The sequence below is a fragment of the Mustela nigripes genome, chromosome 8 (assembly GCF_022355385.1).
Source record: "Mustela nigripes isolate SB6536 chromosome 8, MUSNIG.SB6536, whole genome shotgun sequence".
In the NCBI taxonomy this organism is placed as follows: Eukaryota; Metazoa; Chordata; class Mammalia; order Carnivora; family Mustelidae; genus Mustela; species Mustela nigripes.
This window is the reverse complement of record NC_081564.1, coordinates 28797395-28811167: the sequence shown is the minus strand read 5'-3', so window position 1 is coordinate 28811167 and position 13773 is coordinate 28797395. Positions and strand designations below refer to the sequence as shown.

Below are 13773 nucleotides of genomic sequence, written 5' to 3'. Positions count from 1 at the left end.
CAATAAGAACCATAAAAGGCTGGGTGCCTGGGGGGCTCAGTCAGTTGGGCAACTGCCTTTGGCTCAGATCATGGTCCTGGAGTCCCAGGATTGAGTCCTGTGTCTGACTCCCTGCTTGGTGGGGAGTCTGCTTTGCCCACTGACACTCCCCATTCTCATGCTCTCTTTCAAATACTAAATAAAATCTAAAAAAAAAAAAAAAGGAACCATAAGGGCTAGTTCAACTACAACATTCATTATTGATAGACTAACACTGGCACAAAACAACACAATGAAATTGAGGAATTCTTTTTGGAAGATTTTTACATATTTGTCAGAGAGAGAGAGAGAGTGAGTGCACAAGCAGAGAGAGCAGCAGGCAGGGAGCCTGATGTGGGACTTGATCCCAGGACCCTGGGATCATGATCTGAGCTGAAGGGAGATGCTTAACTGACTGAGCCACCCAGACATCTAGAGATGGATGAATCTTAAGAATATCCTGAATTCTTCTGAGATGATCTCTGAAAATGGTTCACTATTCACTTGACCCAGAAAACTCTACAAAATCATGCAAATCAAGAGGTTCAAGTCTTCGTGTTCACTTAAAGAACAAACTGCCCAGGCCATCAGGGGTAAGCATATCTGAAAAAACACCCAGTATCTGAAGGATGTCACTTTGCAGAAGCAACGTGGGCCATTCCGTGGCTCCAATGGTGCAGCGCATAGGCATGCCCAGTGGGGCTGGCCATAGCGTCAGGGCCCAAGGAGAGTGCTGGATTTCTCCTGCACATGCTTAAAAAGGCAGAAAGTAATGCTGAACCTAAGGGTTTAGACGTAATTTGGGGGTCATTGAACACATGCAGATGAGCAAAGTCCCCAAGATGTGGTGAGAACTCACAGGGCTCATGGTCAGATTAAACCCATCTGTGTGCTCTCCCTTCCACACTCAGACGCTCCTTACTGCAAAAGACCAGACTGTTTTTAAACCAAAGGAGTTTGCACAGAAGAAAAAGATATCTCAGAAGAAACAGAATCACGGCCCAGGGGTAAATTCTGCATAAAATAAATGCAAATAAAAGTAAACAAATATAGGGCGCCTGGGTGGCTCAGTTGGTTCTGCGTCAGCCTTTGGCTCAGTTCATATCCCAGGGTCCTGGAATGGAGCCCCGCATCGTGCTTCCTGCTCAGTGGTGAGTCTGTTTCTCCCTCTCCCTCTCCCCTCAACTCGTGTTCTCACTCACTCTGTGCTCTGTCTCTCTCTCTCCCTTAAATAAATAAATATTTTTTTAAAAAGTAAACAAATATATATTATGCTGAACAAAAGAAGCCTTGTACAAGAGTAGGTCATACGGTAGGAGTTCATTTCAGTGAACTCTCAGAGCAGGCAAAATTAATCTGTTTCAAAAAACAGAGCAGTGTTTTCCTCTTGAGGATGGTGATTATCTGACAAGGAACATGAGGAAACTTTCCAGGGTGATGGGAATATCCTATATCTTGATAAAGGTTTGAATAGCACAGCTGTTTTAAAAAAAAACCAAAACTCACAAAATGGCACATTCAAGATTTGTATAATTCTCTACATGTAAATGTTAACCTTTAATTTGTAAATATTGTAAATATTGAGTTAATGATATGCATGCTGAAGATTTTCGATGTGAAGTGTACTGATGTCTCTGACTTGTTTTGGAATGCATAAAAAATCAGATGGACTAATGGAGATAGGTGATAAGGCAAAATGCTAATCAAAGAATTTAGGTAGTAGGGCGCTGGGGTGGCTCAGTCATTAAGTGTCTGCCTTCAGCCCAGGTTATGATCACAGGGTTTTGGGATGGAGTCCCACGTCTGGCTCTCTGCTCCACGAGAAGCCTGCTTCTCCCTCTCCTACTCTCCCTGCTTGTATTCCCTCTCTCACATTCTCTCTCTCTGTCAAACAAATAAAATAAAATATTTTTTTTTAAAAAAGAATCTAGGGGTGCCTGCATGGCTCAGTGTGTTAAAGCCTCTGCCTTCGGCTTGGGTCATGATCCCAGTATCCTGGGATCGAGCCCCGCATCAGGCTCTGTTTCAAGGGAGCCTGCTTCCTCTTCTCTCTCACTGCCTGCCTCTGCCTACTTGTGATCTCTTCTGTCAAATAAATAAATAATAAATAAAATCTTTAAAAAAAGAAAAGAATCTAGGTAGTGAGGGTATGGATGTTCACTGTACTGACCTTTCAAATTTTCTGAATGTTTGAATCTTTTCATAATGAAATGTTGGGTAAAAGAATAATAACAACAACAAAAACAAAACAACCTAATTCCAACATGAACACAGGGAGAACCTGGGTGGCTCAGTCAGCTAAAGGTCTACCTTCGGCTCAGGTCATGCCCCACATCTGGTTTCTGCTCTGGGGGAGCCTACTTCTCTCACTCCCTCTACAGCTCCCCCTGCTTGTGTTCCCTCGCTCTCTTGCTCTCTCTCAAACAAAGAAATAAAATCTTAAAAAAAAAAAAAAAAAAAAGAACAAGGACTTGAATTGACATTTCTCCAAAGGAGACATACAAATGGCCAAAAAGCACTTGAAAAGACATTCAGCATCATTAATCACTAGGGAAATGCAATTCAGAACCACAGGATACCAATCCATCATGATGACTATAAATTTAAAAAACAGAAAATAACAAACGTTGGCAAAGACGTAGAGAAATTGGACCCCTTGTGCTTTGCTGGTGGGGTGTAAGATGGGGCTGCTATTGTGAAAAAACAATTTAGTGGTCTCTTGGAAAGCTAAACGGAATTACCATATGACTCAGCAATTCCACTTCTAGTTATTTACCCAAAAGAATTGAAGGTGGGCTGGGGCGCCTGGATGGCTCAGTTGGTTAGGCAACTGCCTTCGGCTCTGCATCGGGCTCCCAGCTCCATGGGGAGTCTGCTTTTCCCTCTGACCTTCTCGCCTCTCATGCTCTCTCTCACTGTCTCTCTCTCAAATAAATAAATAAAAAATATTAAAAAAAAAAAAAAAAGAATTGAAGGTGGGAACTCAAGTAGATACTTGTATACCCACCGTCACAGCAACAATATTTAAAATAGTCAAGGTGGGGGCACCTGGGTGGCTCAGTGGGTTAAGCCTGTGCCTTCGGCTCAGGTCATGATCTCAAGGTCCTGGGATCGAGCCCCACATGGGGCTCTCTGCTCAGCAGGGAGCCTACTTCCCCCTCTCTCTCGAACTGCCTCTCTGCCTACTTGTGATCTCTCTCTATCTCTCTCTGTCAAATAAATAAATAAAATATTTTAAAATAAAATAGTCAAGGTGGAAGCAACCCGCATATCAACCTACAGATGAATGGATTTTAAAATGTGGTATATCCATTCAATGGAACTCAGCTAACCAACGAACTCTCGATTGGAAGCACCAGGAGTAGGAGGGAAGGGGGAGTTATTGTTTGATGAGTGTAAGTTTCTGTTTGGGCTGATGGAAAGAGCCAGAAATGACAGTGATGATGGTTACACAAAATTATGAATATACTTAATGTCACAGAATTGTGCACTTGAAAATGATTACAATGATCAATTCTATGCTATGGACATTTTACCACGTTAAAAAAATAAAAACAAAAACAATAAAAGAACAAAAGGCGGAGATCACTGAACCCAAGGGACTGTCACAATCTATCGCCCAATTTCCAGCCAGTTCTCAGGCCTGGGCCTCATTTACTGAAGTCTCCTTCACGTGGGGAAGGATCCAGCAACACCATGAACAACGTACATAGGAGTGATGTCCTAACCCTTCCGTGAAAGGACCTGTGTCCATTTACTCAAGCGGTTGCATTCTGGAGAAAGGGAAAACCCAGGTCACTTTATAACGAGCTCCACACTGAAACTGGGAACCCAAAATACCATCACAGCCTTCCTGTTAGAGCTGGGTGTTGAGGATTTGGGTAACAAATGGCCAGGTTCCTAACCTACCTACCGGTTATGTCTCCAGTTTTGGGTTTTTTTAAGATTTAGTTAATTAATTTATTTGAGAGCGAGAGAGAGACAGAACACAATCAGGGGGAGGCGCAGAAGGAGAGGGAGAGGCAGACTTCCCACTGTGCGGAGAGCCCAATGACTCCATGCGGGGCTAGATCCCAGGACCCTGAGATCAGGACCTGAGCCGAAGGCAGAAGCTTAACCAACTGAGCCACCCAGGCGCCCTGATTTCTCCAGTTTTTGAATGGATAATTGTAATACATATGTTTAGCATGTCACAGAACTTTCCCCAGTGGTTCTGACCTTTAGAATAAGACCTATTTTGTGAGAGAGAGCTCCTGAACTTGCCCCCTTCAAAAAGGAAAAAAAAAAATAATAGTGCTGCTTCACAGGAAGAACAGCAGAGGTCAATGTCATGGCTAATGACTTAAAGGATGCAGGGTGCTGATCTCTAGTAAAACCCAATTTAATTCATTAGTCTGACCCCCACAAAAACCAGATGGACCAGAAGCACCCCTTCATGATAAAACAGAAAGAGAGAGAGAGAGATAGGAAAGAGGGAGGGAGAGAAGGGAGAAAGAAAAGTGATTTTTCTTGGGGCACCTGAGTGGCTCAGTCGGTTAAGTGCCAGCAATTGATTTCAGTTCGGGCCATGATCTCCGGGTTCTGGGATGGATCCCCACTATGTGTGGGGTTCCGTCCACCTCATTCTGCTTGAGACTCTCTCTCTCTCTCTCGCTCCTTCTGCTTCTCCTGCCCCTCTCTAAAGTAAATAAATCTTCCTTAAAAATTGAACTTTCTCTGGGGCACGTTGGTGGCTCGGTCATTTAAGCATCTGACTCCTGATTTTTGGCTCAGGTCATGATCCAGGGTCATGAGATCCAGTTCCATGCCTGGCTCCCTGCTGGCCATGGAGCCTGTTCAGGATCCTCTCTCTCTTTCTCTCCCTCCCCACCTCAAAAAATCAATTGTATTTTTATAGTCCTGCAATGAGCAATTGGAAAATGAAATTAAGACAATTATTCCATAATGCCAAAAAGAATAAAATACTTGGGAAAATTAACAAAGAAGTGAAAAATGGATACTCTGAAAATTATAAAACATTGTGGAAATAAGTTAAAGAAGATCTAAATAAATCAAGACGTCCAATGTCTGTGGATCGGAAGGATTAATGTTAAGATAGTAATAATCCCCAAATTGTAGATTCAGCTTCAACACCATCCTTGTCAAAATTCTACCTGGTCTGTTTGCCAAAACTGATAAAGCTCGTTCTAAAATTCACATGGAAATTCATGGGAACCAGAATAACCAAACCAATGTTGAAAAAGAACAAAGTTAGAGAGCGCACACTCCCCGAACTCAAAACTGACTGCAAAGCTATAGTTCTCAAGACTGTAGAATATTGCCATAGGATAGACATGTAGATGAATGGGGCAGAATTCAGAATCCAGGAATATGTCCTCACATTTATGGTCAATTTATTTTCAACCGGGGAGCAAAACAATGTAATGGACAAAAGAATAAGCTTTTCAACAAATGATTCTGGGATGACAAGGTATCCACATGGAAAAGAATGAACTTAATTAACCTTTACCTCCCACCATCCATATATGAGAAGTCACTCGAGGGGAGGCTGGCTGGCTCAGTTGGAAGAGCCTCTTGATCTCAGGGTCATGAGTTCAAGCTCCACATTGGGGATAAAGATTACTTAAAAGGGGGCACCTGGGCGGCGCAGTAGTTAAGTGTCTGCCTTCAGCTCGGGTCATGATCCCAGGGTCCTGGGATCGAGCCTCACATCAGGCTCACTGCTCAGCCAGGAGCCTGCTTCTCCTTCTGCTGTTCCCTCTGCTTGTGTTCCCTCTCTCACTGTGTCTCACTCTGTCAAATAAATAAATAAAATCTTAAAAGAAAAAAAAATTGGACTTATTCAAATTTTAAATTTTTTTGCTTCAAAGAACACCATCAAGAAAATGGAAAACTACCTATAGAATGGGAGATTTTGCACATTGTGTGTCTGATAAGGACTCATATCTTAAATATATGAAGAATGCTTACAACCCAATAATGAAAAGATAAACGAAGTTTCTAGGACTCCAGTGGTCTGATCCTAGATGTTCCCTGCTAGAACATTCCCTCAAAGTAAAAGACAAGTAATTGTGCCCTGCCCCTCCTACTACTAAGAAAGAATACACTGCAGGACTCTTCTTTGGGTCTTGGAGGCCATGTCTTTGCACTTGAGAATACCGCCATGAGCAGTCTATTGGCTGATACTGAGCATGACAACTGTATGTAGAACCCAGAATAGAAAGGGGTCTGCAGCAGGTCTAGGCTTTGGTACAAGCAGCTCTGCTCCTGGCCTTGTGATCTGGCAGAGCCCATGGAAAATGCCAGGGCACAGAAAGATTTCGAGTGGGGGCTCTGGTAGGTTCCAGTGGGAGAGCTGCCCTAGGACTCTCAGTGTTCTAGAACGAGGCCAATGCTACACACCATTCACAAAACAGCTCCTGGCATGTTACTGGGCCCCAGCAAGAACTGAGCATCTGACCCTTTAACTTATTTCCACAATGACCCAGTGATCACGTGGCCAGAATGACTCATCAGAGCGGGACCTGGTCAGAGCCACGAAGAAGACTTACGGTAATGGTAACATCCTACAATGCATGTGGGATTGCCAGGATCAGCTCTGAGCCAATCTAGACCCAGGCAGGCTGACTAAGGAAGTGACTGCCACCCGCAGGTGGCCTCACTCACTGCACTGTGGGTGGCCCTGAATGCCAGCAGTGAGGGGAAAGCCCTCTAAGGGGTGAAGTTCCTACAGAGCACTGCGTCACCCATGTTATATGGAGGGAAAAGTGCCCGGGGAAAAGAAGACGTGCACCCCTGTCTGCCATCGCAAACAGTTGAGCGAGGGGCCTCCGGACACAGCAAGAGTAGAAGTTTAGAGACAAGGAAGTCAGGAGAGGATGCACCTAGAGATCCAGTGTGACATGAGGGACCCAGGGGTCCTGGTGGGACACTCTGCTCCCCAATACTCCCAGAGACCCAACTAGGGAATTGGTGTCCTCATTCTTGCAACTTTAGGTTCTGGGTCTCAGAGGGGGGTAATTTCACCAGGAGCACAGTAAGAATGGCACAAGATATAAGCCAGGACATCTGCCCGGTCACTCTGAGCTTTTTATGCCACCAAGCAAAGGGGTATCCCTACAGGCAGGGGTACCGGATCCAGATCCTGGGAAGAAGGATGTTTGCTATTCCCACCCACTGGATGTCCTGTGGTGCTCCCTTGCCCAGATGTCACTGTGAATGGGCCATGACAGCCAGCACAGACTGAGGAGGGGATGGGACCCAGGGGCTCATGTCCCCAGGGAGGAGCATCTGGGCCAGCCCATCAGGGCCAACCCATCAGGCAAGGCACCCAGACCTTCAGAAGTGTTAGGAGTAGGGGATTTAGAAAAGGCTGGGGAAGAAGGAGCAGACGGTGCCTGGTTACAGGCCCGGGACCAACTTAAGCAACAGGGGCCACAGTCCATCCCACTAGCTTTCCTTTCCCATGTACGTCCAGAAATTGTGCCCAACCAGAATCTGGAGGATCTGAAAGCAATGGACTTAATGTGGGACTGAGTGTGGCAGGGGTGGAGTAAGCGTCCCTGGGGTGAGCTGGTGATTTGCCACTGACCATTTATCTGGAGCCTGGACTGGATGGGAGCCACCTCCACAAGAGAGGTGGCCCTGACCCCCCCCCCCCCAGGGCTGGAGAAGAGACAGCATCCCCCTTAGCATTTCTTCCTCCTCTCCCCTTCCCTCAGGGACTCCCCCGCAAAACCCCCTCTTTTTCCTCCCCCACCCCAACCAGTGATCTGTTCCCCAGATCGGTTGCCATTTTCAAAGTGTCACATACATGGCCTCAACACAGTATGGAGTCTTCTGAGACCGATTTCTTTCATTCAGTCCAATCTTCTGAGTTGCTCTGAGCTCCTGCGTATGTCTTTGGCGCCCTGGGCTCTCCCTTGGGGGGTGGACCATGGCGTGTTGGTCTACTCAACAGCTGATGGCCATCCGGGTTGCTTCCAAGCTTTGGTGATGATTAGGAGAACTTCTCTAAACATGCAGGGGCAGCATTTTGTGAGAACAGAAGTTTTCATTTCTCTAGGGCAGCTCCCAGGAACGGAACCAGTCATCCATGCAGCAGATGTTATAGTTAACTTGTCAGCTGGCTTCTAGGTATGAACGTCTCCTTCTTTCAGAGCGTCTTTCCCCTCTCTTCACTGTCGGTAGCCGAAGGCTGGCAGGCAGCTGCTTCTGTGGCCCCGCAGGGCATCTCCTCAGCTGGACCATCTTCCTCACAGGAGACGTATTCTATCTCCCGTCCTGCTACAGATGACAGTGTCGCCATGTTTCTCGCCGCTCTGCACCAAGGCTCTCCTGTCTCCATCTTCAAGGAAGACTTTTCTCATTTCTCTCTAAGACCCCACTGGCAGTCTCAGTAGAGTCCTTCCAGCTCCCACTCGCTGTTGGGTCCCAAAGCCAAAGCCACTTGACTTAGGGCTCATACCGGCAACATCCCATTCCACTACCCAAACCCATCTATTGTCTAGAGCTACATAACGAACCCCCCTCAAACGTAGTGCAATGATCACCTACACAATCACCTCTATTGTTACCTCTCACAGGTGCCAGTCTGGTCTGTCCTGTGGTCGCAGTTGATGACAGCTGGGACAGAAGCCACCCAAAGACATCCTTGCTCAACCTGCTGCCTGTTGGCTGGACCTTCAGCTGGAGCTTCAGGCTGGGACACCACTGCACATGCCTCTTCCTGTGGGTGCTGGTGGGTCCTCGCAGTGTGCTGGTTGGTTCGAAGAGCAAACATCTCAAGATGAAAGAGAGAGGAGCTGTATCTCCAAACTGTCTGAGCTGGCTCCAAGCATCAGTGTCACTTGGGACGCCCAGGTGGCTCAGTTGGTTGGGTGTCCAACTCTTGATTTTGGCTCAGGTCATGAGCTCAGCGTTGTGAGATGGAGCCCAGCCTCCCGATCTGTGCTCTGTGGGGAGTCTGCTTGAGATTCTCTCTCTCCCTCTCCCTCTGCCCCCCCCCTCCCCTGCCCATGCTCTCTCTCAAAGAATAAATTTTATAAAATTAGGGTCACTTCTTCTCCATTCTGGAGGTGAGAAGCAAGTCATCAGGACAGGCCATGTTCAAGGGGAAGGGAATTGGATGCCACCTCTCAGAGGGCAAGGGGTCAAGGAATTCCCTGACATGTTTGGAAAGCACTAGAGTGGACCTCTTACCACTCCCACTTTGATGGGTAGTCGGTCCCCATATGCCTCTCTGATCTAATGGTGAGCACACAGTTCTATGAGGTTCTGTGCTCGAAGAGGTTTCCACAGTCACCCAAGGGGACATACGGGAAGAGATGGGAGATACAGGGCTGTGGCAGCCATCTTGCAACCATGAGGCAGGCTGAGAGTGCCCAAGCCAATCACAGAAGTAATGGTTCCTTCACTAAGCAAGCATTCAGATTAAGTTCAGGGCACCTTTATTAGGACTCTTGCAACAGGGATTGAGTTGGGAAGTTCCGTCACCTGAAGTCCAAAGTCTCCTCACTGATGTGTGGATAGAGCAAAGGAGTCTGAACAAGGGTGTGTGAGGTGGGAGGAGAAGAAGGGGGGAGTGAGTTTGCTGCCTTACAATGACACCTACCATTCATGGAGCTCCCACATGCCCAGGCCAGTTCTAATATCTCACACACAGTAACTGGTTGTGTCCTCTTGAGTTAGGTTGCTATTATTATGTTATAGATTGGGAAACCAAGCCACAGGAAGCTGAGAGAAAATATGGAAGGTCCCGTGGCCAGAAATTGACAACTGGGGGGGGGGGGCACCAGTGGGTTAGGTCTCTGCCTTCTGCTTGGATCATGGTCTCAGGGTCCTGGGATTGAGCCCTGCATCAGGCTCTCTGCTTGGCGGGGAGCCTGCTTTCCCCCCTCTCTCTGCCTGCCTCTCTGCCTACTTGTGATCTCTCTGTCAAATAAATAAATAAAATATTTAATACATATATATATGAATATACATAATATATATTAAAATATATTTAAAAAAAATACTGTCTGGGACATAAGCCAGACAGTCTTCTGCTCTTTCCTGTGAGCCAATGACATCCTTTTCAGAGGTGCAGATAAGAGGGTCTTGAGCTGAAATGACTGACTGGCCCTTCAGTACTACTTGCTTGAGTCTTCATTGAATTTGGCAAAGTACCGGTCATCAGCAATATTGGGCAGCGTGGCCTATGTGGGAAGAGTGTAGCCAGTGGGACTGGCCTGAAGAGAGTGAAGAGCCCATACAAGTCAGCTCCTGAGAAGCTTGGCTGTGGTGAGGATAGAGGAGAGGTGTTTCATGGGTTTTGTTGGGGTGGGTTGTGTTTTGTTTTGAGGGGATTTGGGGACATATAGGAAGCAGAAAGAGGGGTCCCTCCAGAGCACTTGGGTGGGGCCTTGGATGGGGTCTGGAAGGCTCCCCTGTAGATCCAGTAGCGAAGGTAGAGACTTGGGGGCACAAGGCAATGCATGGGGTTTCAGGTTTGGTGATGAGCAGAGGCAGCGTCCTGCTTCTGCCATTTTCCTCCAGGAGGCTGAGAACCCCCGGCTCTGAAATGGGTGGGAGATTTGCGGCCAAAGAACGGCGCGGTTGTTGGGGGTGCCAATGGAGTTGGGTCCCATTTGAGGTCGAAGCCCAGCAATTTGGGGGCCAAGAGATTGTCAGTTTGGGTGGCTTTCTTTAGACTTGCCCATCCACCTGTGTGGGGCCCCACGGGGACCAGGAGCCAGGCCTGGTTGCGGTGGCTTCAAGAGAAGGTACCCAGGGGCTGGGCAGGGAGGCGCCAGGGGGGCTGAAAAGTTGGGGTGGTCCCCGGCCACTGCCCCCAAAAGCCAGGTGAGGCGGCCCTCCATGCCTTCCCAGTGGCATCTTCTTGCCCGCGAGTCCTGCCAGCTCTTGGGGGACAGGAAGACCAACGTGGGGCGGAGGGCTTCCTACGGGGGGGCCCCCTCCTCCCCCCGGCCCAGCGGGCCCCCGCGCGCCGATGCGGAGCAGGATTTCCCGCCGCCGCAGTTGGGGATTAGCGCGCGGGATTAGCCCGCGTGGACTCCGCGCTCGGCCCGGGGATTACAGCGCGCTCCCCCCCCGACGTATATATTCCCGCGGCGGCGGCGGCCGGGCCCGGGCGGGCATGGCGGCGGCGGGGGGCGCAGCGAGCCGCAGGGGCCCCGGGCGGCCCTGCCCCTTCTCCATTGAGCACATCCTCTCCAGCCTGCCCGAGCGGAGCCCACCGGCACGGGCCGCCCGCGCGCCGCCGCCCGGCGGCCGCCAGAGCCCCGCGGAGCCCGGGGAGCCCGGGGCGCCCGAGGCCGCTCCCTGCGCCTGTTGCTGCTGCTGCGGTCCCCGCGCGGCGCCCCGAGGGCCCCCGGAGCCGGCCGCCGGACTGGGTGAGTGGGAGCCGGACGCGGGCGGGGGCTGGGGGGTGGTCCTACGGGGCGCGGCGCGGCAGGGGCGGAGCTCGGCCCCCGCCCCGCGCCTCACCGCGTCCTCGCCCCGCAGGCGCGCGGCTGCCGTGGCCGCTGAGGCTGGGCCCCGCCGCGCCCTTGCCCTTGTCCGCGCCCACTGGAGGTTCGGGGGCGCTGCCGGGCGCGGGCGGCCCCGGGCCGCAGCGGCGCACGCGGCGCCACCGCACCATCTTCAGCGAGGAGCAGCTGCAGGCGCTGGAGGCGCTCTTCGTGCAGAACCAGTACCCCGACGTGGGCACGCGCGAGCGCCTGGCCGGACGCATCCGCCTGCGCGAGGAGCGCGTGGAGGTGGGTGCCCGCCCGCCGCACGGCTATACGGGGCCGAGCGGGCTGGCTTCCTTCCTCCTTTTTTGAAAAGATCGTCCTGGCGCCCTGTCCCCAGAGGGTCAAGGACCAATGTGGGGCGCAGGGCTGGTTCCGGGGAGCGGGCGGGAACAGGCACGTGCAGGAAAGTGTCACTGGAACGGGAGGGGAGGCTATTTTTCCTTTGGTTTACACTTTTTAAGTTTTCCCTGATACCGGAGGCGCGCATTCATGCGCCAGACTTTAGGAAACTCGGAGAGAGCACGAAGCTGCAGAAGGAGCATCTGGAGCACCGCGGGGCGCAGGTTGGGGGCTGGAAGGGGTGAAGAGAGATGGCTGGGCCGGGGGGGGGAAAAGTGGTTCTCGTCCCGCGGCCGGAGCCACAGTCCCCCTTCGCAGCGGTTCAGAGATGATGGGTGCCGCTGCCGCGTACCTGCCCCGCAGCCCTTGTCTGCCCGCATCCCCACTGGGAAGCTACCGCCTGCTCCACCTATGGGGGTCGCGGGGGACGCGGGTCCTGGGGCTGGACCTGAACGGCCCCTCCTGCTCCTTAGGTCTGGTTCAAGAACCGCCGGGCCAAGTGGCGACACCAGAAACGCACGTCAGCGACCTCGAGGCTCCTCCCCGGAGCCAAGAAGGCCCCAAAGGACAGCTCCTGATGGCCCTGGTAGCCATTCCTGGTCTTGGCGTCTTCGGGGAGCCGACTAGGAGAGAGGACAGATCTACCCGAGATGGAGCTGAGAGAGGACACCAGCCTCTTCCCGTCTGTCTGCAGGACTTCCGGCTTCTGGAGCTAGTGCTCAAGGCAGGAGCGGGCTGCTGAAGTGTGTGTCCCCCCACTCCCCATCTGCCTTGTCACTTGCCCCGGGGAAAGGAGGGAACACTGAGCATCTCCATGTGCTCTCCTCTGCAGTGACTAGGGTCAGGAAGATTCCCTGGGGGGTGGGGGGGTGGGGCTGGGAGGAGGGCACAGAGCAGGTCGCTTCCTCAAGTCCCCACCAACTCCAGGACAGGAACCACCCCTTGTCGGAGGGAGGAGGGCAGAATCTTCCTTTTCCTACCTGGGGTATGCTGGCCTCCCTCCTCTCCTTTCCCTGCCTGGGCCATGGGAGGTTTCTGTGCATCCTGGACTTGCCAGCTTGTGCGCCCGGCACAGGGCCTTGGCGTCCAGAGCTATAAGGTAAAAATGCCAGGTGAGGTCACCTCCAGAAGCCCCTGCCGGGCCCCTTAATTCTGTGAGCCTTGTCTGGGTCCTGGGAAATAAACATGCAACTGCAAAAAGAGCACAAAAGCCAGCCAGAGTTCAAAGCCCGCCATGGCCCCATTCCCCTCACCCAAGGGCCATCTCACCTTGAAGAGCACAGCCTAGTGAGTCCTCTGTGTTCCCCAGCCACAGCAGACTACCCCACGGATCATGGCCTGGCACCCTGGGAAGTCTGCACTGGCTTCGAAGTACTGCTCATGGGTGGGGATTTCCATGTTGCCTGTCTGCCTTGCTCTCTGCCATCTTGTAGGGGCAAGAGGAAGTTTGATGGGGCCAATGCACCATGCCCCCCTGCCACTGCCTGGGATGATATCTATTTTCCTCTCCATCATCCTGGCCCCAGGGTGAAAGATGGTGAGAAAACAAGGCTTTGATTCCTCCAATAGGGCCATATGGTGGGCTCAAGGCATCGAACACCATCATCTGGCTTGGGAATCATGTTCTGTCTCCTTGTGGGTCCTGGAGGAGATGGGCCCCGGAGGCATCTCAAAGGAGACACAGCCCATTCACCAAAGGCACATCTACTGCCCACCAGGACTCTCCAAGGCTGGCTAGCTCAGATAACACAGAGAAGGCATCTTGTCTCCAGCCAGGGCTGCTCTCACAATGCTGGGGGCCTCCAGGAGAGCGGCACCCCCCTCCACCCTTCAGGATGCACACTTCTAGAGGTCATAAAGCTCTTTGCCCTCGGATACTGCACAGTCTGTGTGCAGAGCG

General features: G+C 51.2%; 1 protein-coding gene across 1 annotated transcript; it reads left to right on the top strand.

Annotated features, from left to right (window-relative positions):
• The first annotated feature begins 11155 nt into the window (after positions 1-11155).
• GSC2 (goosecoid homeobox 2) lies at positions 11156-12689 on the top strand. Its single transcript, XM_059408054.1, has 3 exons — positions 11156-11411; positions 11524-11777; positions 12347-12689. The coding sequence occupies exons 1-3, from the start codon at positions 11156-11158 to the stop codon at positions 12449-12451; spliced, it is 615 nt and encodes a 204-aa protein (XP_059264037.1). The 3' UTR covers positions 12452-12689.
• The last annotated feature ends 1084 nt before the right edge of the window (positions 12690-13773 follow it).